Source organism: Bos indicus, chromosome 15 (genome assembly GCF_029378745.1).
Source record: "Bos indicus isolate NIAB-ARS_2022 breed Sahiwal x Tharparkar chromosome 15, NIAB-ARS_B.indTharparkar_mat_pri_1.0, whole genome shotgun sequence".
Lineage (NCBI taxonomy): Eukaryota > Metazoa > Chordata > Mammalia > Artiodactyla > Bovidae > Bos > Bos indicus.
Window position 1 is genome coordinate 65,882,224 of NC_091774.1, and position 24,925 is coordinate 65,907,148.

The 24,925-nt window shown below is 39.8% G+C and overlaps 2 protein-coding genes across 4 annotated transcripts in view; one reads left to right on the forward strand and one right to left on the reverse strand.

Annotated features, from left to right (window-relative positions):
* Positions 1-843: 843 nt before the first annotated feature.
* Positions 844-24,921, reverse strand: APIP (APAF1 interacting protein). Of its 3 annotated transcripts, none has more exons than XM_019975596.2 (7): positions 24,704-24,921; positions 14,532-14,632; positions 8,871-8,919; positions 6,326-6,443; positions 4,548-4,620; positions 1,705-1,872; positions 844-1,147 (listed from the first exon to the last, which is right to left on the reverse strand). In XM_019975596.2, exons 1-7 carry the CDS (start codon positions 24,758-24,760, stop codon positions 1,048-1,050), a joined length of 666 nt encoding a protein of 221 aa, XP_019831155.1. In that variant the 5' UTR covers positions 24,761-24,921; the 3' UTR covers positions 844-1,047. The 3 variants fall into 3 exon arrangements, with proteins under 3 accessions (XP_019831155.1, XP_019831154.1, XP_019831153.1); XM_019975595.2 differs by having other exon boundaries at positions 4,548-4,680; XM_019975594.2 differs by having other exon boundaries at positions 4,548-4,683.
* PDHX (pyruvate dehydrogenase complex component X) overlaps positions 24,764-24,925 on the forward strand; it is a 75,682-nt gene continuing 75,520 nt past the window's right edge. The window contains exon 1 of the mRNA XM_070804029.1: positions 24,764-24,901. Within this exon, the coding sequence (XP_070660130.1) occupies positions 24,895-24,901 (7 nt within the window). The 5' untranslated portion in view covers positions 24,764-24,894. The remainder of the gene's footprint in view (positions 24,902-24,925) is intronic.

Sequence of the window (24,925 nt, forward strand, 5' to 3'; positions counted from 1 at the left end):
TGATGGAGGGGACAAGATACACGGGTTAGGATGTTTCCAATAGTGTGGTGCAAATGCCATCATCTATGCTTCATAAGGAAGGAAGCAAGGATATGAACGGAGTCATGGACAATGATAAATGGTAGGATCAAGGGGCTGGAAGTCTAGATGAGGCTAAAGACTTGCTGGAGAGAAAGAACTGGGGTAAATGAATTCGAATGGCTTGAAGATGATCAACTGAGGGGGCTAGTGGATGAGATGATGGTTTTGGAGATGGTGCATTATTTTCTCTCCCAATTAAACAATAGTATTAACCAAATAAAACCTTATGATCAAGATGCTGCTGCTTTTGGCTACATTAAAAAAAGCATTTTCTGATTACATCACTGGGCTGGTCACGGTTTACTTCATCAGGAGAGTTTGAGTGAATATCACTTGATTTGAACTTTACAGCTCTACGTCACAATATAGGGACATCTGTACAGCATAAAGAGGAAATCTATAAAATTGATTTGACATTAGCATTGAGTGGCACATCTGGTCTTAACTTTTCATGTAAATTTATGTTACCAGTATTAAAATAAGAAAATGCTCATTCTGTAACTTAGTGGAAATTTTCCAATGGGTTCTAGTATCACCAACAACTTTGAAGAGTAATAGGAATTCTCTGGAAGTATATACAAAAAAAGATTAATTCAAAGGGAAATATTTTGCCATTAAGGGGTTTAGAAATAAACATAAAACACATTCATGGGACTTCTTGTGTGGTTCAGATTTCTCGCTTTCACTCTAGGGGTCGTGGATTCGATCCCTGATTGGTGAACCCCACATGCAGGACAACGCAGCCAAAAAACCCAAAACACATTCATTATAAAATTTTTATTCCATTGTATTGTCATTTAAAATTATAAGAATGTAAGCAAATATCACCCAGTGTCAGAAGATCTGCCTTGTTTAGTGACAAATCAATAGTTTCATAGACATTTTCAATTCATTTAAAAAAGGTCATGTCATTTATGTAATAATTAAGATAAGCTTTATCTCTCTATATAGTAAACTTCCACTGACTTATACAATCCCATTTTCTCCAGCGGGAAGCTGTGCTGGGTCCAGCCCTGCTTGCTTCATTGATACGGCAACATCAAACAAATAGTCATAACACTCACACCTGTTTAAAAAAATAAAAAGCAAAAAGCATTAGAAGTGTTTGGTCAGAGTTCTCCACTTCTAACAATTACATTTTCCCTCTGCATCGAGTGAACCCTGTTCCGAGTAATTTTATTCCCCCTCAATTCTATGCAAAGGGTTTCTTATTTTGTCTCTAACATTATTTAAAAAAGGAATCATACCATATCATGCCACATACTATATACTTCTCAGGAAATAAAAAGAGTTTAAAGTAGACTACTTACCTAAATTTAAATTTTTTATTATGTGCCATTTTTGTAAATAAATGTAGCAAATCATCCTAGCCCTCAACTGAGAGAACAAGAGCTGTTGCTCCTTCTTTATATCAAAGAGCACAGTAACTTGCCAAACAACAGCTGACCTGAAAATTATTTCTTAACAAAAGAATATATAATACAAATAAAATATCTAGAAATAAAAAACTATGTAATTGGTTTAAATTCAGATTAAACCAATTTGACCACTGACACACCAAAAAAAGTCATCCTTCTTTGAAAGCGTGGTGACCGGCCTTGACGTTCCTTGGTTTACACTTACATGGTTTTAGCCTTCTCCCACGTCTCTCCCCAGACGTAGACTCCGTGCCGTCTGACTAGCACTGCACAGGAGTCTGGGTAATCATTCATTGCCCGAGCCATGCGCTCTTTGAGGTCTTTCTCCTCAGGTGTGTTCTCAATAATAGGCACTACTAACATATCATCGTATCTGTAAGACAAAACATGCTCCTTTTTAAAACAAAAGAATTCATATATAAAACTGATCACTTTTTCAAATAATAAACTAGACATTCTCTTTATATCGGAGAAGCCACTCCAAATTATGAACAAGATGTTGCATGTCAGTCTGTGTATCCTGCATGAACAACTATATCAAAAGACGCCTTGGGAATCTGGCAGGCATTGTTCTAATCCTAAGTAGAAGTGGCAGAAATTTGTACAGGACACCAAAAGATAACAAAGAAATTATCAAGATCATACCAGTATTTCCATGAAGCATAGAGAATCATAGTGTTTTGAACATAGGAAGGATTAACAATTGAACTACTTAAAGCAGGAATTTCCCAACAGTACGAAATCATTTTATTCTATCTCTGCAGGACCCGAAAGTGTCTTGGATAGGCAAATAAATACATGTGTGGTTTATGGTCCTGGGATAGCAAAAACCTTCTGAGTGAACCATTAAGGGTATGATAACATTTTTAGAACGTTCTCAAATCTATGATGTTAGAACTTGTTTTTACCTTATTTTTAGTAAGTACATGTGATGAAATCAAAATATGCATTTTTCATTTTTTGTTTCTGTAATAATACTCAAGCAAATAATCTGTCACTGGTAAAGTTACAACTATTTCTGAGGTCATATACAACCAATCAAAACTCAGACATATTTTCCTTGTAACATGAACTTCTCTTGCCTTGTTAATGTATCATCTGCTTTTTCACCTCGTCTGTAATGGCTACATTTAACTAAAATAAGTTCTATCAATAAACTATCAGAAATTACTACTTTAGGGAAGGTATAGAATAAATAGCAGTCATGTGATAAAGAACTTGGCCAATCATTAACAGAATGAGGTTGCCCATTATTTCACTTAAGTAAAACAGAGGTAATTATAAAATATCCTTAAACATGGAGGGAAAAATTGCTAGTCCCAAGTCTTTCCTAGTATTGGCCATAAAAACCACAAACTTATATTTTCTTCTACCATACACCAAACAGTCAGAAATAGCTCCAGGTGCAAAATAATTCCACAGTAAAGAAGACCTGAAAGCTAATCCAGTCCGATCTACTCCTTTTACAGAAGCAGAGCCTGGGGTAGTCCTCCAACTAAACAGCGTTCTTTTCACCCTTCCATAGGCATTCGCCTTCAAAAGGGAGGACAGTTACATTTAACATGGTTACCTCCCCAATAAGAATTAGGCATTTGAAAGTTACCATTATTTTTAAGATGCACTTAAAATTTTTAAAAAGTAGAGTGCAAAATGTAAAAACTCCATCCTTTTCCCTACTCCATCCAGCTTTTTTTGCCCCTTCTTTTGACCGGATACTTAGGATTCTACCCAAAACGTGATTAAGTACCACTGCCCAGGAGCTGTGAAAATGACCCTGTTACTGATTTCCCAGCCAGGCTCAAACAGAATTGCAAAAACATCTCAAAAAACTTTGTACTCTTTAAGTTCCGAAACATTCAACATAATATATAAAGAGTATATACACTGATGCGTAACAAATGGCATCTTTGCATTCGCGTCATTCTTTTTTCCACAAATTCCAAAGACTCTCTGCTGGGCTCTGCTCCTATACCCACCGTTTCACATGTTCTTCTGACCTATTTTTATTTCTTCACTGAAGCAATCAAATGCCAATGAAATTGGTAACACACAAATGCCTCTCCTTCAAGACCCAGACGTGGAAAAGGTAGTATGCGGCTATGCTTTAGTACGTACGCTTTCAAAATTTAAATATTTAACTTCTGTAAGTAGGTGTTTCCCACTGCTGAGGAATGCTTTAGGCACACAATAAATATTAACTAAACTCAAGTCAACTGAGCTTCTCAGCACACTAGTTTAAACACGCACTGTTACGTGCAGTTAACAGTAACACACTGCCCTAAGAACACTTCAGTGAAACCGACACCCTTTTCCTCTCAACAAGCCAAAGTGGATTCAGCCCCTTTAGGAAATTAAGAAGGGTGAAAGTTCAGGAACAAGAATGCCCAAACATTTAGATGAAATGCTGAGCCTGTCTCTGAGTCCCAGGAACACGTTTCTTCGTGTCACTATATTGTAGATTGATGAATAATGGCCACATTTTTGTGGGCTGGTAGACTTAGCTGATTTTGTCTAAAGGGCCTCTGTTCTATATTATCTATGCCCCTTTCCACACTGAAAATTATAAGCATATAGAGATCTAAATTAAAATAATTATAAATTTTTTAATGAAAATTTTTTAGAAATACTACATGAAATCCAAACGAAGCATAAACTTTAGTCAGAGCTGAAACTTCCTGAAGACAAAGTGAAGGTGAGGAGCGCTTATTCTCGGGTTGTTTCAGCAGAGGAACACAGTCTTTCCATCTCTACAGAAATCTCAGTCCAGTCCTTTTCTTTTTACTCCAACAAACATTTCATTACTCATGTTGGCAATAATTTACCAAGGCTGAGTTGGGAATGGGGAGAAGGAAGGGAGGCATACGATTTGTGTCACTGAGAATAGATCTGGAAGTATAATATTAAGTGGAGTATTAACTAACACAGATACATAACGTCGCATTAAATACATAAAAATATCAGGATCCCGTTTATCACAAGAAGGAGAAATACTGTTCAAATTATTTAAGCACAAAAAAAAGTGGCGGGGGGGGTTGGCGGTGGAAATACCTGTAATACCCTCCTGAGGTACATTTCTTTATTCCTTTGATCATCTCTTGATGTGTAATTTTAAACTCCTTTCCTGGGAAGACAAGGGTGGCCATGACAGCAGCTTTAGAATGGGTATGGATCACAGCACCTGCTTCTGGGGTGGGGGTGGGGGGGAGAATATAGTCACATGCTCAGTGAAAAGCAAATTACCCTTTTTAAAGAGTTTATATATATATATATACACACACACACATACACACACATATTTATATACGGTTATGGACTTGTTTTTTTTGGCATGGAATAATAAGTTGGCAGTGGGTAGGAGAGGAGGAAGGGAGGTAGGAAAGAGAAGAGTCAGAAAGTGAAAAGAAGAAACATTAAACTTTATCCAGCAAGCGGACAATGCGTGCAATACTTTATACACGTTCAAAAACATTTTTCAGATGGTCTGAAGTACAGCTATTATAATAATGGAGATCATTATCATAATACTATGACCACTCAATTAGGGATTCCTACATCTCCTTTAAAGATGTTTTCTCTTTGTATTATCACAACAACCATCTCTCCCATTTAACGGTCAAGGCTCAGAGATTGTTAAATAACTTATCCATGGTTATTTAACTACACTGTCCAACTTTAGACAGTAGTTGAAAACTTGGGATTTGAACCCAGGTCAGCCTGACCCTTGATCAAGATAGGCTTTATAGTGTAGGCCACATCTTGGTGACATGAGGGATGATTGGGATTTTGAGATATAGATGCAATGGGTTTACCTAAAAAAGAATTTGTACACTATAAAACTCGGTAATGGCTATTTTTGCAACTGGAAGTTTATTTAGCATTTTCGCTAGGAAAGATTCTTCAGGCTGGCAGAATCTGCTGCTGAAGTTTCATCCTGTCAATAGTAGCTGGTAATGTCTGGGAACAGAACACAGCACAATTATTCCCTGTATACTGATTTCATTCAGGGGCTATACTAAAGCATGGTCTTTATGACTTCATTGCAATGGTAAGTCAGTACTTCAGTTATACTTTCTTATTTTTACATTGTCCTTTAGGTTCAACCTTTCTAGGTTAGTTTTCTACCACAATTTCTGGGAATTACTAATAAAATTAGTCATACAGTAAATTTTTCAAAAAAGAGAGGACCACTCCCACTGAAGTGAAGAAAAGACCATGATTTTCCCTCCTTTGTAGTTTGATTAATTTCTACTACAAGTTCACAGAGGTATAACTCTAAACTAAGAGTAGGAATTGGATTGTATATATAATAGTTGGTTAATTTGACAATCTAGTGGAGTCATACTCATCTAGATTGGAATTCTGGCCCCAATACTCCCTAGCTGTTTATTTTGGGAAAATCTTCCCACAGTCTCTGTCCTCTCATGTATAAAATGAAATACTAATGGACCTTCCACAGGGCTGATGTGAAGACTGAATCAGTCAACATGTTTAGAATTGCACATAGCAGGTATTTAAGAAATTTGAATTACAACAATAATTGCCATTATTTAGGGGGGAGTTCTATTGTTTAGTTGCTAAGTCATGTCTGACTCCTTTACAGCCCCATGGAGTATAGCCTGCCAAGACTATAGTCCATGGGATTTTCCAGGGAAGAATACTGGAGTGGGTTGCCATTTCCCTCTCCAGGGGATCTTCCCGACCCACAGATTGAACTTGTGTCTCCTGCATAAGCAGGAGGATTCTTTATCACTGTGCCAAACAGGAGAGCCCATTTAGGGGAGCCTACTCTGCAAATATTCGTTATGTTGAGTACATTTTCTACCAACCTCTCATTGTGTAAGCATTCATAAAAAGAGGAGTGCACTGGCTTTTTTTAAGATTCTTAGATGGCGGAGGTCCACTTATGTCCTTTTCATTGATGTCACAAACAAACATGTCTTCAGGCTATTTAGAGAAGGAAAAAGAAAAGAAAAGGTTCATAAAATATCAATGAGAAATGTCTTCTTTCTTGTTGGTCTATAGTGTATATACATAGCGTGAATATATGTGTTCAGCTCACTTCAGTAGCTCAGTTGTGTCCGACTCTTTGCCACCCCATGAATTGCAGCACGCCAGGCCTCCCTGTCCATCACCAACTCCTGGAGTTCACGCAAACTCATGTCCACTGACTCGGTGATGCCATCCAGCCATCTCATCCTCTGTCATCCCCTTCTCCTCCTGCCCCCAATCGCTCCTAGCATCAGGGTCTTTTCCAATGAGTCAACTCTTCACATGAGGTGGCCAAAGTATTGGAGTTTCAGCTTTAGCATCAGTCCTTCCAATGAACACCCAGGACTGATCTCCTTTAGAATGGACTGGCTGGATCTCCTTGCAGTCCAAGGGACTCTCAAGAGTCTTTTCCAACACCACAGTTCAAAAGCATCAATTCTTCGGCACTCAGCTTTCTTTACAGTCCAACTCTCACATCCATACATGACCAATGGAAAAATCATAGCCTTGACTAGACGGACCTTTGTTGGCAAAGTAATGTCTCTGCTTTTGAATATGCTATCTAGGTTGGTCATAACTTTCCTTCCAAGGAGTAAGCGTCTTTTAATTTCATGGCTGTAATCACCATCTGCAGTGATTTTGGAGCCCCCAAAAATAAAGTCTGACACTGTTTCCACTGTTTCCTCATTTATTTGCCATGAAGTGATGGGACCAGATGCCATGATCTTAGTTTTCTGAATGCTGAGTTTTAAGCCAACTTTTTCACTCTCCTCTTTCACTTTCATCAAGAGGCTTTTTAGTTCCTCTTCATTTTCTGCCATAAGGGTGGTGTCATCTGCATATCTGAGGTTCTTGATATTTCTCCCGGCAGTCTTGATTCCAGCCTGTGCTTCTTCCAGCCCAGAGTTTCTCATGATATACTCTCCATCTAAGTTAAATAAGCAGGGTGACAATATACAGCCTTGATGTACTCCTTTTCCTATTTGGAACCAGTCTGTTGTTCCATGTCCAGTTCTAACTGTTGCTTTCTGACCTGCATACAGGTTTCTCAAGAGGCAGGTCAGATGGTCTGGTATTCTCATCTCTTTCAAAATTTTGGATTTAAATATTTATATAATTATAGTCTCACTCAAAAATATGTAGCCATTTTGAGAAATAAAAATATGTTTTCTACTAACCAAAATAATCTCAAGAGTTAAAAAAAATCCACCTTTAGAATTTGAAGAAAAAAATTGTTATGGAAAATTTAATATGCAAGTATGAGGTTATCAATTCATTGATTTAATTTCTCACTTTTGCCATGTAATTTCACAACTATATTTCAGAGAGACTACATAATCACTATTTTAGGATGGGTATCATAATTTTTTTTCAATATTTCATAATATAAGAGGAAAAATAGAGAATAAAATTTTCTTATTCCTTGAGAATCTTACCTGGTACTCAGAAATGCTAATCTCGATGAGGCACATTATTTTTTAAATTCTAAAGAATTATGTAGATCCAGGTTTTTCCTAGTAACATGCATATTTCTGACTTGTAACTTTCATTTGCCAGGGTTTATTATAAACTACCATATAAATTCTTTATTAATGAAGCATTATGCCTTAGAGAGAATTAAGTATTATGTACTTGTTTTAACTCTATTCTGGGTATTATTCTAGCATTAATACAGAAGGGGTCCTCTCAAAATTTTGAAACAAAGTTTTATAACTTTGGAAGAGCTTTGCCATTATTAAATATGAGTTGATTTGGTCCATTTGGTCCAATCTGATTAACCTATTAGCCTGATAAAAATGGGGAGAAGGCAATGGCACCCCACTCCAGTACTGTTGCCCGGAAAATCCCATGGATGGAGGAGCCTGGTAGGCTGCAGTCCATGGGGTTGCTAAGAGTCAGACACGACTGAGCGACTTCACTTTCACTTTCCACTTTCATGCACTGGAGAAGGAAATGGCAACCCACTCCAGTGTTCTTGCCTGGAGAATCCCATGGACGGAGAAGCCTGGTAGGCTGCAGTCCATGGGGTCGCACAGAGTCGGACATGACTGAAGCGACTTAGCAGCAGCAGTAGCAGATAAAGATGGTGTTACAATGCTGCAGTTACAATCATCTTTTATTATGATTTAAGACTGCACTATTCACTTTTGCCCTGTAGAGGCTGAGAGAAGATTTAGAACTCCTGGTGACATGTAGGACCATTACCACCTTAAAAAAATTTAGTAGTTACTTAACAAATGTTTGCTGATTAGTTATTTAAATTATCACAATATAATTTCCCTTCAAAACTAACATTTTTTTAACATTAATTCCATTTCACAAAACAATAATCAGGTAGAGAAGATGAGACATTTAGGTTTAAGAAGGATCCCTTTATCATACCTGAATCCGTTCCTTTTGCACTCCTGAAGGAGCAATGTAGATTTCATTGCTGGTGATACAAAATATAGAAATTGGTATTTATTTAACTCTATTGTCCTGCTTTTGCAAAAAAGAAGTGTATCCTTGCAGTCCAATCATTACTCGTCTTTATAAATCAAGCCATACAAATAGCAGCTTTATTCAATTAATAGAATAGGCTGTATAGAAAGAACAGCAAGCTACTTTAATGTCTTTATAACGCTGGTGACACAATAAAATGTTGATAGTTGCTTCTGTCTTCTACATTTTCATATAAAGTTCTTTATTTCTTTTTATGGTGCAAAATTAATGGTAACCAGGCTTTCATCTAGTTAGGATAAATACATCTGAAAACACAAGTCTTTAGCATCTTTAAGCATCAATAAGCAGAGCTGATCTTGCTAGACATGAAACACAGTAATTCTAAAATCTAATCAGGAAAATATGCTACTCAAAGTCTTACAAGGAATCGGGTTTCATTTTGTTGTTTGAAATGCTCTTATTACAAAACATGAAGTTCAGAGACCTCTGCTGGATGGCTGGTTAAATTACAGCTTTAACCCTGGGCTACTTTTCTGGGTGGAACAGTATGCTTCCTAGTTGAAAAACACTTCTATCTTGTGAAACTACATGGTAACAAAGCTAAAACAATTGCAGAAAGTTAAAAATGTAAAAGGCATGGTTACATCTGGAGATCTCTGTTATACAGCACTTGTGCTAAGGGAGGATGCTACAGCATCACCACAAGGTGCTTTCAAATTTGATTTGGAAATTAATTTCAAAATCTCTAAATTCTCTCCACCCTCAACAAAGATCCTCTGGCTCATGTATCACTTTCAGTTGCTGCCAGAGGGTATTAAAGAGCTGCCACATAATGCAAATGAAGGAAATACCAGCAGCTGCATGCTCCAGCTTCTGCCACTGAGGCATGGACTAGGGACACTAAATCAATATTAACTGTTTCTGAAGGAGACTCCCAGGGCTTCCTAGGGGATGCTAGTGGTAAAGACCCCGCCTGCCAATGTAAGAGATATATGAGACATGGGTTCAACCCCTGGGTAGGGAAGATCCCCTGGAGGAGGGCATGGCAACCCACTCCAGTATTCTTACCTACAGAATCCCATGGATAGAGGAGCCTGGTGGGCTACAGCCCACAGGGTTGCAAAGGATCGGACAGGACTGAAGCAACTGAGCATGAACACACAAGAGAGACTCACAGACTTAGAGAACGAACTTATGGTTGCTGGGGGTAAGGATGGGGGAAAGGATATTTAGGGAGTTTGGACATGTACACACTACTGTATTTGAAATGGATAACCAACAAGAACCTACTGTATAGCACATGGAATTCTGCTCAACACTATGTGGCAGCCTGGATGGGAGGGGTGTTTGAAGGAGAATGGATACATGTACATGTATGGATGAGTCTATCTGCTGCCCACCTGAAACTATTACAACATTGTCAATTGGCTATACTCCAAAATAAAATAAAGAGTTAAAAAAATATCAACTGTTTCCCACAGAAAATGAGGATGACTAGCTATACTGCATCAAGCTGCCAAAGTTGGGGTTACAAATAAACCTATAGACTTAGAACTGACAAAATGTAAGGAAGTTCCTTTAAGGTATACTCATAAATTAAAGTCTAGAAAATAAATGCCGGGTATGAAAGTGAAAGTGTTAGTCGATCAGTCGTGTCCGACTCTTTGTGATCCCACGAAACTGTAGTCCACCAGGCTCCTCTGTCCATGTAATTCTCCAGACAAGAATACTGGAGTGGGTAGCCATTCCCTTCTCCAGGGGAATCTTCTCGACCCAGGGATCAAACCCAGGTCTTCAGCACTGCAGGCTAACTCTTCACTATCTGAGTCACCAGGGAAGCCCAAATGCCTGATAAAGAGAGTGAAATACAAAGTACAGGAAGCTTTGTTCAAGCACTCATTTTCACAATGTAGTTACTACTTTAGAACTTTGTTGCCTAAGAAAATCATAGAGTGGCATTCCTCCGGAACCAGTGGCAATGCATAGGGATCATACTGTCAAAAAGGACCCCTTATAAATACCAGAGATCCAAATCTTTTGTCCTCATGTAACATGAAGAACATGAAAGAGACTCTGGAATCATGTGTGGTACGTAATCCAATCACCTCTGCTGGGAAGTGGACTTGTAGGTCTTCTCACGCGGGAAGATATTTATGCAGCCCCGGAAAAAGACCCAGATAAAGTTCACAACAGTCTGCTGTAAATAAGCCCTCAGTAGTGAAAGCATGGAATCCTAACCACTGGACCGCCAGGGAATTCCCTAGTATGCTAAATCGGGTTTTATTACTACTTTTGTAAAATAGAAATCAGTTTAGATTTTGGTCAATTTTGATTAAACAATTAGCTAAATAGATTTTAGAAAAAAATATATTTACACCTACAAGGAAGGAGATATCCGGATAAAAATACAGAGATGATAGAGCTTTTATTTTGGGAAGGACAAATGCTAAAGACTAAAAGTAAAGCATTTCTTGGGACTGTAAGCCACAAAAGAAAGCATGCTGAGTTTCAAGGTATTACGTTTGGGAATTTGTTTTCTCCACACTCCCTGCTCTTTCACTCTGGTGAGCAGGGGGACAAACCGCAGGAGTTCATAATACATGTACATGTACTGCTTCCACTCTTATTTACTTAAAAAAATCCTTTAAATCTTACTATGCTTCAATTATCTTGTCTACAATATGGGTTTATTAATTTTAATTTTAGTAGCATACAACAGGATTAGTGTTTCTGACACATAAAAACATTATGCTGTGAAAATAGGAAATGTTAAATGTGAAAGGTAGGAGCCCAACCTAAACACAATGGCTATTAAGTATCCTGGAATAGCCCTGACTATGGTTATTTTCTTGATCCTCCATTTCTTCCTTTGATTTAACACTCATCTGTGTCCTAAGCTGTCTTTTCTTGTTTGGCACCACACATCAGGAGCATATAAACTGGACTGATAGCAGCCAAACCCTGGAAATGTAAATAGTTTCATTTTCTCCAAAGGGCTTACTGCCACACTTACTATGGAAACATAATCTATTGGGTTTGTGCTTCATTCCAAATATATCTGCTCTGAAGCATCAGAAAAAACTTTCATTAACATGAGAATATTAATATCATTGATGAAATTATTGATATGGGTCTACAAAGTCATTTAAATATTAGGGAGAAAATTCAACATTTTACTACAAATTACCCATTTTACTCTATGAAGCACAAATTTAGTAAGATCCCAAATGCAGTGACATACAATCGTGGCTGTTTTCACCTGTGACCTCCAGGCGGCGCTCCTCACCAATTAAGAATCTAATAACAGGCATTTTACAAATACAAGGCAACTTCCCTACAAATTGACTGTAATGCTACAAAGTCAATTAATTTTAAAATGCGCCCCTCAGGGCTTTAGCATAACCACACACAATTTTAGTGAATGGTTCTACATTTTAATTACAGTCTTTTATATCTTTATTTAAAAAAAAAATTTCTTCTTGAGATCTGCAATGGCTCCTTGCTTACATTCTGTTTTTAATTTTGCTATTTTTTTTTAAAGAGCCAATTGGAAAAAGTTATTTTAATTCAGCTTGGTAGAAAGCTCTGTTTCTTACATATGTACGCGTGTGTGTGTGTGTGTTGTGTCCGACTCTTTGTGACCCCATGGACTGTAGCCCACCAAGCTCCTCTGTCCATGAAATTTTCCAGGAAAGAATACTGGAGTGGGTTGCCATTTCCTATTAGCGGGGATCTTCCTGACCCAGGGATCTAACCCATATCTACTGTGTCTCCTGAATTGGCAGGCGGATTTTTTTTACCACTGCACTGCCTGTGTGTGTGTGTGTGTGTGTGTGTGTGTGTGTGTGTGTGTGTGCGCGCGCGCGCGCGCGCGTGTGCTCAGTCGTGTCCAGCTCTTTGTGGCCCCATGGACTGCAGGCTGCCAGGCTCCTCTGTCCATGGAATTTGTGGACTGCAATCTGCCAGGCTCTTCTGTCTATGGAATCTTCAGGCAAGAAATACTGGAGTGGGTTGCCATTTCCTACTCCAGGGGATCTTCTCGACCCAGGGATCGAACCTGAGTCTCATGCACTGGCAAGTGGATTCTTCACCACTGTGCCACCTGGGAAGCCCTTATTCGTACACGTACAAACTAGTATTTCTGACAATGCAATTAAAAAGCAGGTTACTAAAGGCAAGGTTTAGAACATGATTTATTATAAATAATACAGCTCAAAAACAAAATTACTAGGACTCAACTCCTAAATGAAAAAATGAAACAACTATAATAACAACAAGTGTTATAGGACTTTGTTGTGAACAGGTCAACTTGAAAGTTTTGGCAAAATACTCTGAAAACCTGTGAAATACTGATTGACACAGTAGCACTGGGTTGATGGTAAGAGGACCCACGTAACGAAGGTACCATGTACTACGAGGAACAGGACCTTTGCAGACCAAGAGCCTCCCTACATATGAACTCTGACAGCTGTTGAATAAGGCCTCTCCTGACGTTTCCCACAGTTTAATTATATTTCATGAGTTTCTTGGTAATTTGAAGCAGATTAAGTTTCAATGGCATCATCTTGTGGTATGCCACAAAGTCCCTTTAGTCTAAAATGTTCTGATTATAGAAACTCCCCTGGTGGTTCAGTGATTAAGAAGCCATGATTCCAATGCAAGGCGCAAGAGTTCAATTCCTAGTTGGGGAACTAAGATAACTGCATGTTTCGAGGCCAAAAAAAAAAAAAAAAAAGTTTACTGATTACATTTTACATTCTATTCTTTTTTAAACAATGCAGCCTCCTTGGAGGTGTTACTCTATATATTCAATATCACATAAATATTGCAGTAGTCCAAGTTTGTTAAAGAAAGTGAATTAGGATAAATAAATAAATCAAGTTACTCAATTTAATATTCAGCCTCCAGACAATTAATATTCCTAAAACATTTCAGGAGGAAAAATATTAATCCTGTTCCAGAAACACTTAAGGGAATGAGATTCTACAACCTTTATTTTCATTGTAAGTAGGTTACTTATTTTTTCATCCTCTTAAAGGAATGACACTGAATAAATCTCATGAACAATTAAATACTATTTATTCCTTCTACTTCAAGTCAAATATCTCTTGTTTTGTCCTGTGAGCAACATGGACCCGCAGGTATTAAGTTCATTAATAACAATACATGTAGTTAGAAACGCATATTGCCTTTTTTTACTCAAAATGTAATTTTTAGGATTTTTGGATGGTTAACAATCTGTATCTAAGTGACTCTGAAATATGTATCTGAACCTTTGAAACAAATCCTGTCTACCCAGAGGGGATCCTTTACAGTTCCAGACACGAATATATCCAGCAGCATGTTAGTTAACTTTGGTACTCCAAAGACTGGGACCAAATTATTTGGATTTCAAATTGTGGTTCTTAAGTCCACAGGTATTTATTATATATGCAACATCTAGAGCACACTTACTCCATTGGGTTATGCAAATACCTATTTCTCTATTTAGAAACTAACTACCTTGAGTACCATAAGAAATCGATCATCAGCTGTTCTTTGACATAATACATGTTACGCTCTTGGTGGTCTACTTATACGGAGAATCAGCCAGAAACTTACCCATGCTTCAAGCTAATTCCTCCTCCAGTCCCAGTGACCCAGCCCAGGTGGTAGAACTGCTTGCACAGCTCTGGGATCAGGTATCTTGGATGTTCCTTGTCCTTAAAAAGAAGATAATGATTTCTAAATAGACATTATTTTATCAAGTAACTATTATAGGAAGTTACTTGATATCTTACTAAAATATATATAATACATACTTACATACTTACTATAATACATACTATATAATATATACTTACTATAATATATACTGCTGCTGCTACTGCTAAAGTCACTTCAGTTGTGTCCGACTCTGCGCGACCCCATAGACGGCAGCCCACCAGGCTCCCCCGTCCCTGGGATTCTCCAGGCAAGAACACTGGAGTGGGTTGCCATTGCCTTCTCCAATGCATGAAAGTGAAAAGTCAAAGTGAAGTCACTCAGTCGTGTCTGACTCTTAGTGACCCCATGGACTGCAGCCTACCAGGCTTCTCCATCCATGGGATTTTCCAGGCAAGTGTACTGGAGTGGGTGCCATTGCCTCCTCTGATAATATATAATAGATATCTCTAGTAAAAAACCAATTTAAGGAAGTTTAAGAAAATCTACCATAGAGAGGATACTGTGAGAGAGAAAATTATTACAAAATATACTTTGTTTTTAATGTTTGGAAAGTGGATCTGCCATATTGTTTGGCAACCTAGAATCATTCAGTTAAGGGCCACACAGTCCAATACTATGGAACAAGTTATAACAATGAGGTGGGGAAATGCCAGATTATATTGCAAAGTGTCTTACTGAAATGGTTGAAATAAAATAGAATCTAGTGCTGAAAGAGACACACTTCAGTCTACCCAGAAGATTTCTTTAAACAAAACAACTTTTTCAAAACACCTCATTAAGGCATGAAGTACATGATATATACTATGATAGTTATTTTTTCATCTTCTCTGTGTTGGTTCAATTTTTTTTTCTAAAAAAAGTCCTTTTTCCATAGTAATTATACTGTTTTCTATTATTACAAAATCAATGTATACTCATTATGGAATATAAGTCAAGAAAATGACATAAAAAGCACTCAGAAGGAATCATAATTAATATTTTCTAGGCCCCATTCTCAGAGAAGGCAATGGCACCCCACTCCAGTACTTTTGCCTGGAAAATCCCATGGATGGAGGAGCCGGGAAGGCTGGAGTCCATGGGGTCGCTGAGGGTCGGACACGACTGAGCGACTTCCCTTTCACTTTTCACTTTCATGCACTGGAGAAGAAAATGGCAACCCACTCCAGTGTTCCTGCCTGGAGAATCCCAGGGATGGGGGAGCCTGGTGGGCTGCCATCTATGAGGTCGCACAGAGTCGGACACAACTGAAGTGACTTAGCAGCAGCAGCAGCAGGCCCCATTCTATGAAGATATATGTTGGGATAACATCTTACTGTTTAAGATGTTATATAAGTAATATATGAGATATAATTGACATATAACATTATGTTTCAGATGTACAACATGATGATTCCACATTTATATAGATGGTGAAATTATCAGTACAATAAATCTAGCTGAAATAAAAGCTCCACTTTTATATATGTCTGGTGATTATTTGTTTAGAAAAGAAAATAAAGCATTTCCCCCTTTTGGTAAAGCTAAAATGAATGAAAACAAAAACAACAATAAAGAAATACCATGAATTCCATTTTGGCAGTAATGATTTATAACCCTTACCTTGAAAACAACTAAAACAGCTGAGTTATTTTAAAAAACATTTCAAAATATATTGCTTAGCTGGCTGGAAAATAAGGTTTCACGGGGGCCATTACAGAAAAGAGTGAGTCTACCTGGGAGGGAAATGAGCTCCTATAACTTCCTTGACGGCATCTGAAAAACTCTGGTGACCTAGTGCTTCAATTTTGATAGCTGTGCAAGTCACTAGAAGCACAAGATAAAACCTAAGGTATGCTCCAAACGGGGCATCCAATACAAAATCCCTACATAAGGCACTATACTCTCCAGATTAAAGTGAACAAGAAATAGACGCACTATGCAGCAAAGCACAGCCAGCAAATCTGCCTGTAGAAAATCAGCACTGGGTAAAGGAGAAAAAACAGCTTTGAGTCCAAAGAGAGGTTATTATAGAACAGACTACATTTTTAGCTACTTATATGGGTATTTGAAATTATGGTATTTTCCCATATTCACTGTTAATATTATACATACTATTTTATTTTAGATAAGTATTGCTTGTGATAATTTGATGGAGCAGACTTAAGAATATAAAATTAAGGATATGGAAAAGCTGAAATTTTTTAAAGTTCTGACTCAGCACAGGCTTCAGGGTTAATTGCTTACATTACCTGGGGCCTCAGTTTTGTTATTGTTTAGTTGCTCAGTCATGTCTGGCTCTTTGGTGACCCCATGCACTGTAGCCCCCAGGCTCCTCTGTCCATGGGATTCTCCAGGCAAGAATACTAGAGTAGGTTGCCATTTCCTTCTCCAGGGATATTCCCTACCCAGAGATCGAACTGGTGTCTCCTGCACTGGCAGATGGATTCTTTACCACTGAGCCACCAGGGAAGCCCAGGCCTCAGTTTACTCATCCATTAAACGAAAACATGCTGAGGATTAAAATGACATATAATGGATATATCCAATCCCAAAGAAAGACAATGACAAAGAATGTTCAAACTACCACACAATTGTACTCATCTCACACACTAGCAAAGTAATGCTCAATATTCTCCAAACCAGGCTTCAACAGTATGTGACCTGTGAACTTCCAGATGTTAAAGCTGGATTTAGAAAAGCCAGAGGAACACAAGATCAAATTGCCAACATCCGTTGGATCACAGAAAAAGCAAGAGAGTTTCAGAAAAACATCTACTTCTGCTTTATTGACTACGCCAAAGTGAGTGAGTGAGTAAAGTCGCTCAGTCGTGTCCGACTCTTTGCGACACCATGGACTGTAGCCTACCAGGCTCCTCCCTCCATGGGATTCTCCAGGCAAGAGTACTGGAGTGGGTTGCCATCTCCTTCTCCAGGGGATCTTCCCAACCCAGGGATTGAACCCGGGTCTCCCGAATTCCAGGCAGACGCTTTAACCTCTGAGCCACCAGGGAAGTCCTGAGTAGATCACAACAAACTATGGAAAATTCTTAAAGAGATGGGAATACCCGACCACCTGACCTGCCTCTTGAGAAATCTGTATGCAGGTCAAGAAACAACAGCTAGAACTGGACATGGAAGAACAGACTGGTTCCAAAAAGGGAAAGGAGTACATCAAGGCTGTATACTGTCATCCTGCTTATTTAACTTATATGCAGACTATATCATGCAAAATGTTGGGCTGGGTAAGCACAAGCTGGATTCAAGATTGCCAGGAGAAATATCAATAACCTCAGATATGCAGATGACACCACCCTTATGGCAGAAAGTGAAGAGGAACTAAAAGCCTCTTGATGAAGGTGAAAGAGGAGAGTGAAAAAGTTGGCTTAAAACTCAACATTCAAAAAACAAAGATCATGGCATCCAGTCCCATCACTTCATGGCAAACAGATGGGGAAACAATGGCAACAGTGAGAGACTTTATTTTCTTTGGCTCCAAAATCACGCAGATGGTGACTGCAGCCATGAAATTAACAGACACTTCGTCCTTGGAAGAAAAGTTATGACCAACCTAGACAGCATATTAAAAAGCAGAGACATTACTTTGCCAACAAAGGTCCGTCTGGTCAAAACTGAGAGAGTCAATTCCTAGGCAGATTGATAAGATCCAGGGGTCCCCGAAGAGAGAGGGGTCTGGAATTCTCAAGGAGGAGGAAAGGACAAACTTTGTGTTTTTTTTTTTTTCCCCTCTCTACATGCCTTAGTCTTAGTCACATAAAAAAAAATTTTTTTTTCTTTAAGCCCGGAACTGATGATTACACAACTCAGTTTAAACTCTGTATTAGGGATTATATAACCACAGTGTATCCTGCTTGAGGACAGTTTCTCCTTCCTGAAAACCTTCTGGCTAATCCTGTTACCTTAAAATGCAAATTATGGAAGTGGGTCTAGTAAGATCTTTACAACCTTGAGACATTCTTTTGATATATTGTAACAACTCATCAAAGTATATAATTCTCTCACTAACACTAGCGAGGGGGGCACTCTCCATCCCCCTTCTGATGTCTATGTCAGAAGCTTTCTCGGACCCTTTTCTTACTTTAATAAAACTCTGCTACACAAAAGCTCTTGAGTGATCAAGCCTGGTCCCTAGTCTCATAGCTAAATCTTCTTCAGAGATCACGAATCCGACATCATTCACCATAAGCTATCAAAGCTATGATTTTTCCAGTAGTCATGTATGGATGTGAGAGTTGGGACTGTGAAGAAAGCTGAGCACTGAAAATTGATGCTTTTGAACTGTGGTGTTGGAGAAGACTCTTGAGAGTCCCTTGGACTGCAAGGAGATCCAACCAGTCCATCCTAAAGGAGATCAGTCCTGGGTATTCTTTGGAAGGACTGATGTTGAAGCTGAAACACTAATACTTTGGCCACCTCATGCGAAGAGTTGACTCGTTGGAAAAGACCCTGATGCTGGGAGGGATTGGGGGCAGGAGAAGGGGACGACAGAGGATGAGATGGCTGGATGGCATCACCGAGTCTATGGACAAGAGTTTGAGTGAACTCCGGGAGTTGGTGATGGACGAGGAGGCCTGGAGTGCTGCAGTCCATGGGGTCGCAAAGTGTCCGACACGACTGAGCGACCGAACTGAACTGAACTGATAATGGACGTAAAGCAGGCAGCACAATGTGTGTCACAACGTTCATTTCCTTTCCACTTTAATCAATGAAAAGTTTCTGAATTAAAATGAATAATAAAGCTATGTTGGTTTTTCTTATTTTTTCCTTTTTAAATCTAGCCAAAATTACTGATGCCTTGTATAATTTGCTATTTCCTTTTTTAGGAATATAAATGATATTTTAATTACATATTAAAATGCAGCCAATGAGAAGACTCCTGCAGTTTTCAATCCTTAAAACCATCAATTTGCACAGCAAGTTGCAAAAGTTATAGGAAATAGGCTGTTCTTAAGCCTCGCTTCCCCCACCCTTACCCGCATCAGGGTCTTTTCGAATGAGTCAGTTCTTCACATCGTGGCCAAAGTATTGGAGTTTCAGCTTCAGCATCAGTCCTTCCAATGAATATTCATGACTGATTTCCTTCAGGATGAACTGGTTGGATCTCCTTGCAGTCCAAGGGACTCTCAAGAGTCTTCTCCAACACCACAGTTCAAAAGTATCAATGCTTCAGTGGTCAGCCTTCTTTATGGTCCACCTCTCACATCCATACATGACCACTGGAAAAACCATAGCTCTGACCAGATGGATCTTTGTCAGCAAAGTAATGTCTCTGCTTTTTAATATGCTGTCTAGGTTGGTCATAACTTTTCTTTCAAGGAGCAAGCGTCTTTTAATTTCATGGCTGCAGTCACCATCTGCAGTGATTTTGGAGCCCCAAAAAATAAAGTCTGACACTGTTTCCACTGTTTCCCCATCTATTTCCCATGAAGTGATGGGACTGGATGCCATGATCTTAGTTTTCCGAATACTGAGTTTTAAGCCAACTTTTTCACTCTCTTTCACTTTCATCAAGAGGTTCTTTAGTTCCTCTTCACTTTCTGCCATACGGGTGGTATCATATGCATATCTGAGGTTATTGATATTTCTCCTGGCAATCTTGATTCCAGCTTGTGCTTCATCCAGCCTGGCATTTTGCATGATGTACTCTAAATATAAGTTAAATAAGCAAGGTGACAATATATAGCCTTGACCTACTCCTTTCCCAATTTGAAGCCAGTCCACTGTTTCATGTCTGGTTCTAACTGTTGCTTCTTGACTTGCATACAGATTTCTCAGGAGGCACATAAGGCTGTTTGGTACTCCCATCTCTTGAAGAATTTTCTGCAGTTTGTTGTGATCCACACAATCAAATGCTATGACATAGTCAATAAAGAAGTAGATGCTTTTCTGGAACTCTCTTGCCTTTTTCACCATCCAACAGATGTTGGCAATTTGATCTCGCTTTCCTCTGCCTTTTCTAAATCCAGCTTGAACATCCGGAAGTTATCAGTTCGCTTACTGTTGAAGCATCTTATTGAAGAGATTAACACACTCCTTCTGAAGGCTGGACATTCCCTTGGAGATTTTTCCAAGACTGAAGACCCGTTCACTTTACTTCCCCACTGCATCTCCCTCTCCATTCTGCCTTTTGACTTTAGGACCTTAGTTTCCTTGCTTCTCTCTAAACTATAAAAGAACCTGGCATCCAGACCCCAATAAGATGGTTATTTTGAGATGGTAGCATGCTATCTTCTCAGGCTGCCGGCTCCCGAATTAAAGTCTCTTCCTTGCCTCAACATCTTGTCTCTCAATTCAATGGCCTATCGTGCAGCGAACAGAGTGAGCTTGAACACGGTAACACAAGGAGCCCGGCTTTAACTCTGATATCCACTAGCTGAGTGCCCTATGTAAGTCAGTGACTCTTTCTGGGTATCGAGTTCCTTATATTAATAATCTGGATGAGTGATTCCTAGACTTCTGAATTTCAAGACCAATAGCTTTCGTTGCTGTTGTTCTTTAAACTTTAGGGACTGACATAAGATTGCCAAGTTACAACGTTAGTTATATTTAATCATTATCACATTCTTCAAAAAAGAAAGTGCATGTTTAACATAAAAAGAGTAGGAAGGATGTCAGAATAAAAGCTAGTCCTTTAAATTGAATGCAGTTAATTTTGTGGAATTCACTTTCCCATCATCCTAGCTTTTCTTACTTTAAAATACTAGAGTGTAAAGCTCTCACGTACTCCTATTTGGCCAGGATGAAGGTTGTTTTTTCTTATTTGGCCTATTTGCCTACAACTTCTCCATTTCCCTCCAGCTTACCCTTCACTCTATTTTTAGTACTAATATAATACACTACTTTGATCACTTAAACTCCCTTCCTCAAATCATTTAATGATCAGATACCATGTCTTGGGTCTGTTAAGTCCTTCTGCTTTCTTGCTCCAATTTAACTTTCAAATGTTTTCACTTTTTTTTTTACATAAACCTCTCAGTTCTAGTCCACCTATGTAGTAATCAACCTCCAGGGTGGCCCTTAACGATGATCCCAGTTCTCTGGTTTCCACTTCCTGGTGTAGAGTTCCATCCCAAATTGTATGAGGCTGGTCTGTGTGAAGACCGACTGAGAAGTGATAGTCTGTCACTTCTGATATCAGGTTACTGAAGACTACAGCTTCTGTCTTCTGTGCTCTCCTTTGGATCAGCAGCTGCCATGTTATAGGGTACTACCTATGCAGAAGACCATACAGGGAAGAACTGACGTTTGGGCCAATAAAATGGGAGGAACAGAGGCCTGCCAGTAACTTTGTGAGCCTGGAAACACATCCCGGCTGCAGTCAAGGTTTGAATGCCTGCAGCTCTAGTTGACAGCTTGACTGCCATCTCATGAGAAACTTTGTCAGAAACTGTGTGAGACAATGATTGTGTGTTACGCCTAAGTTTTGGGATACTTGCTATGCAGCAATAGATGACTTAAGACACATTATCTTGACAGCCAAGAATACATCATTTTCTCTTTGCACTGTTATTGCTCATGCTAGATGTCCAATTATCCCAACTCTAGCTGTCAAATTCTTATCAGCCTTCATACCCACTTCCCCTATGATTCCTTCTCTCATCTTCTCAGGCAGAAGTGATCCTTCCTCAAACTCTGTGTCATGGCAATTGCCCTTTGTACCTTTTTTGTGTACCTATTGAATAGCCCTCTCATTCATTTACTTAACAAAACTTTACTGAAGGCCCCGAAGAAATAAATATGAGTAAGATGAAATCCTTACCCTTGAGCGCTCAAACTCTAGTAAAAGTTGTAAAATCACAAAACAACATATAAAACAAGATGGTCCAGGGCATTATCAGAGTAGAAGCTACTTCTGGGAGGAAGCAGGAGTTGGGAAAGACCAGCCAGGAAGGGATGCTGAACTAAGTTTTAATAAAGGATGTGGCGGAGTACGCAGGTATGTGAAGAGGAGAAAGAGCATTTCAGTCAGAGAGAACTCTTAAGCACCTGCAACCAGAATTACGTTCTGTGGGATGGAGGCAGGTAGGGATAAAGACTGTAAGGATCTTTCATGCCATGCACTGGGGTTTGGACTTTATGTTACAGATGGTTGATAGCTGCTGAGTCATTGTAAGTAGAAGATGATTGGATCACATCTTGTTTTTGGAACATTTCTATAGGGGTAGTACAGAAGAAAGGCTGAAGGATGACCAAGGAAGCAAAAGACCAGACCAGACCAGAAGGCTGTGCGAAATAGTTTCAAAAAGAAATTTTAACGTGTGATGGTGGAGATGGATTTGGAAGATAAAGAAGTTAAAAAGGATAGGCTTTGGGTAAGAAAACCTGAAAAAAAAGGCTTCAAGGAAGTCTAAGTTTTCAGTTGGCTGAGTTGCTAAGTGGATAGTGATACCAGTTTTAAGCATTCCTTGCCTGTCTACCACACATGTAGCACTTCTGGGAATTCAGCCCTGAACAAAACAGAGTCACTGCATTAACGGAATTTATACTCCAGGGGATAGTTTTTAAAAAGCTATGTTGGCTGAAAAAAAAAAAAAGGCACAACCTCAAAGTTAAGTTTCAGTTCAGTTCAGCCGCTCAGTCCTGTTTGCGACCCCATGAACCGCAGCACGCCAGACCTCCCTATCCATCATCAACTGCCGGAGTCTACCCAAACCCATGTCCATTGAGTCAGTGATGCCATCCACCAACCATCTCATCCTCTGTCGTCCCCTTCTCCTCCTGCCCTCAATCCTTCCCAGCTTAGCATAAAGTTAAGTTTAATTGGGGGGTAAAATGAGGACTATAGGCAGGGAGACAGCCTCTCAGTTCTGAGGAACTGATCCAAAGTGGTGAGAAGGGAGGTCAGTTGATAGATTATTTTAGTGAAGGGGAGTTACATGGAATCAAGCCCACATTTTGGCCAAGGGTTGATGTTAATCACCAGAAGGTTGACGCTAGTCAGGAGGAACAGATGTCTCAATTATTTTAGTGCTTTTCTAGATAGGAGAAAAATGCAAGAAATTAATACTTATAAAATGCTCTCTTGAAAACAACTGTCTGACAGCCTGCTCTGCCAGGTTTTCCTAGAGTATCTCATTCCTGATCTCCTCTCTCTACTCCTTTCAGGGTGTGTTGAAAGTCTAACTCCAGCAGGTACTGACCTAACCCTTGTAGAAGCAGACAGTGGACGACTTTTTAAATGGCAGTGAAATGAAGAATAAACAAACTGTAGTACGTGGGAAGAAGAAAACTTATCTGTGTTAGTTACTTATTCACACAGAATAGTGGTTGCCAAGAATTTACCAATAAAACCTGCTAGGCTGTGACCCACGTTACTACTTTTTAATTGGGACCTTCAGCCCCAAGAGATAATAACAGGAGAAATAAAGGAGAGAGTTTCGGGGGGGGAGGCGGTGCTTTCCCTCCCTGCCTCTTAATTAAGCAAGGCTTCTCACGTTTTAATTGTTTATTCCTCTAGATTTCCTCCATACCCAAGGCCTAGCCCTTAATCATCACCCTGAGCACGTGGGTGTTCCAGAATGAAAAGGTATGCGCAGCCTAAGGGTGGATTTTCCTCTTCTGCTTAAGGAAAAATCCTTTTTAAGATCATTCCATAATCAATCTAACCGAGGTAGTCAAAGAGCAACTGCGCAGAGTAAAAGTGCGGGCAACAGTCCGAAGAGATGGCTCTGCGTACGTTTTCCCACTGCCTGCTGAGCGGCAAACGAAGGGCGCAGGAAAACAGCTGCAGAGCACAGTCTTAGCTCCCATTCCACTCCAGAGCTTCGAGTTTCCCCGAAGGTCTGTCTTTATGTTAAATGGGTTTGAGACACACATTAAAGACGCCCAATGCTCCCCCTCAGTTATTTTTCCCTTTTCAACGTTTGGTGCCCAGCCCTCGCGGCCGAAAAACCCCAGCGCTGAAAGCAAAGCTCGCCGCGTAGGCCGGGGCCTCAGTCCACACGCGGGGAGCAGGCGGCGGCACACGGTGGTCGCGTCCGGCCCGGCGCAAAGCCCCACCCGGCCGGCGCCTCGCTTCCGCCGCCGCCTCGCCTCCTGGGAATAGAGGGCACCGACGGCCCCGCCCCTACCTGCGCGCGGCACTGCCGTAAGCAACAGTCTCCCTCTGGAGCGTGAGAGCCAGACATGGCCGGGACTAGCAGTACCCGCGCCTTGCCACCTTCGCACGGCTCTGCTCCTGGCGCTTCGCCTGGGCCAACGCAACGAGGCCCGAACTAAACTCAGGCGGCTCTGAGGGCAGCCTGGGGGCGGGGCGGACAAGATGAAAGGCGGGTCTGAGAGGGCCTCTCTGA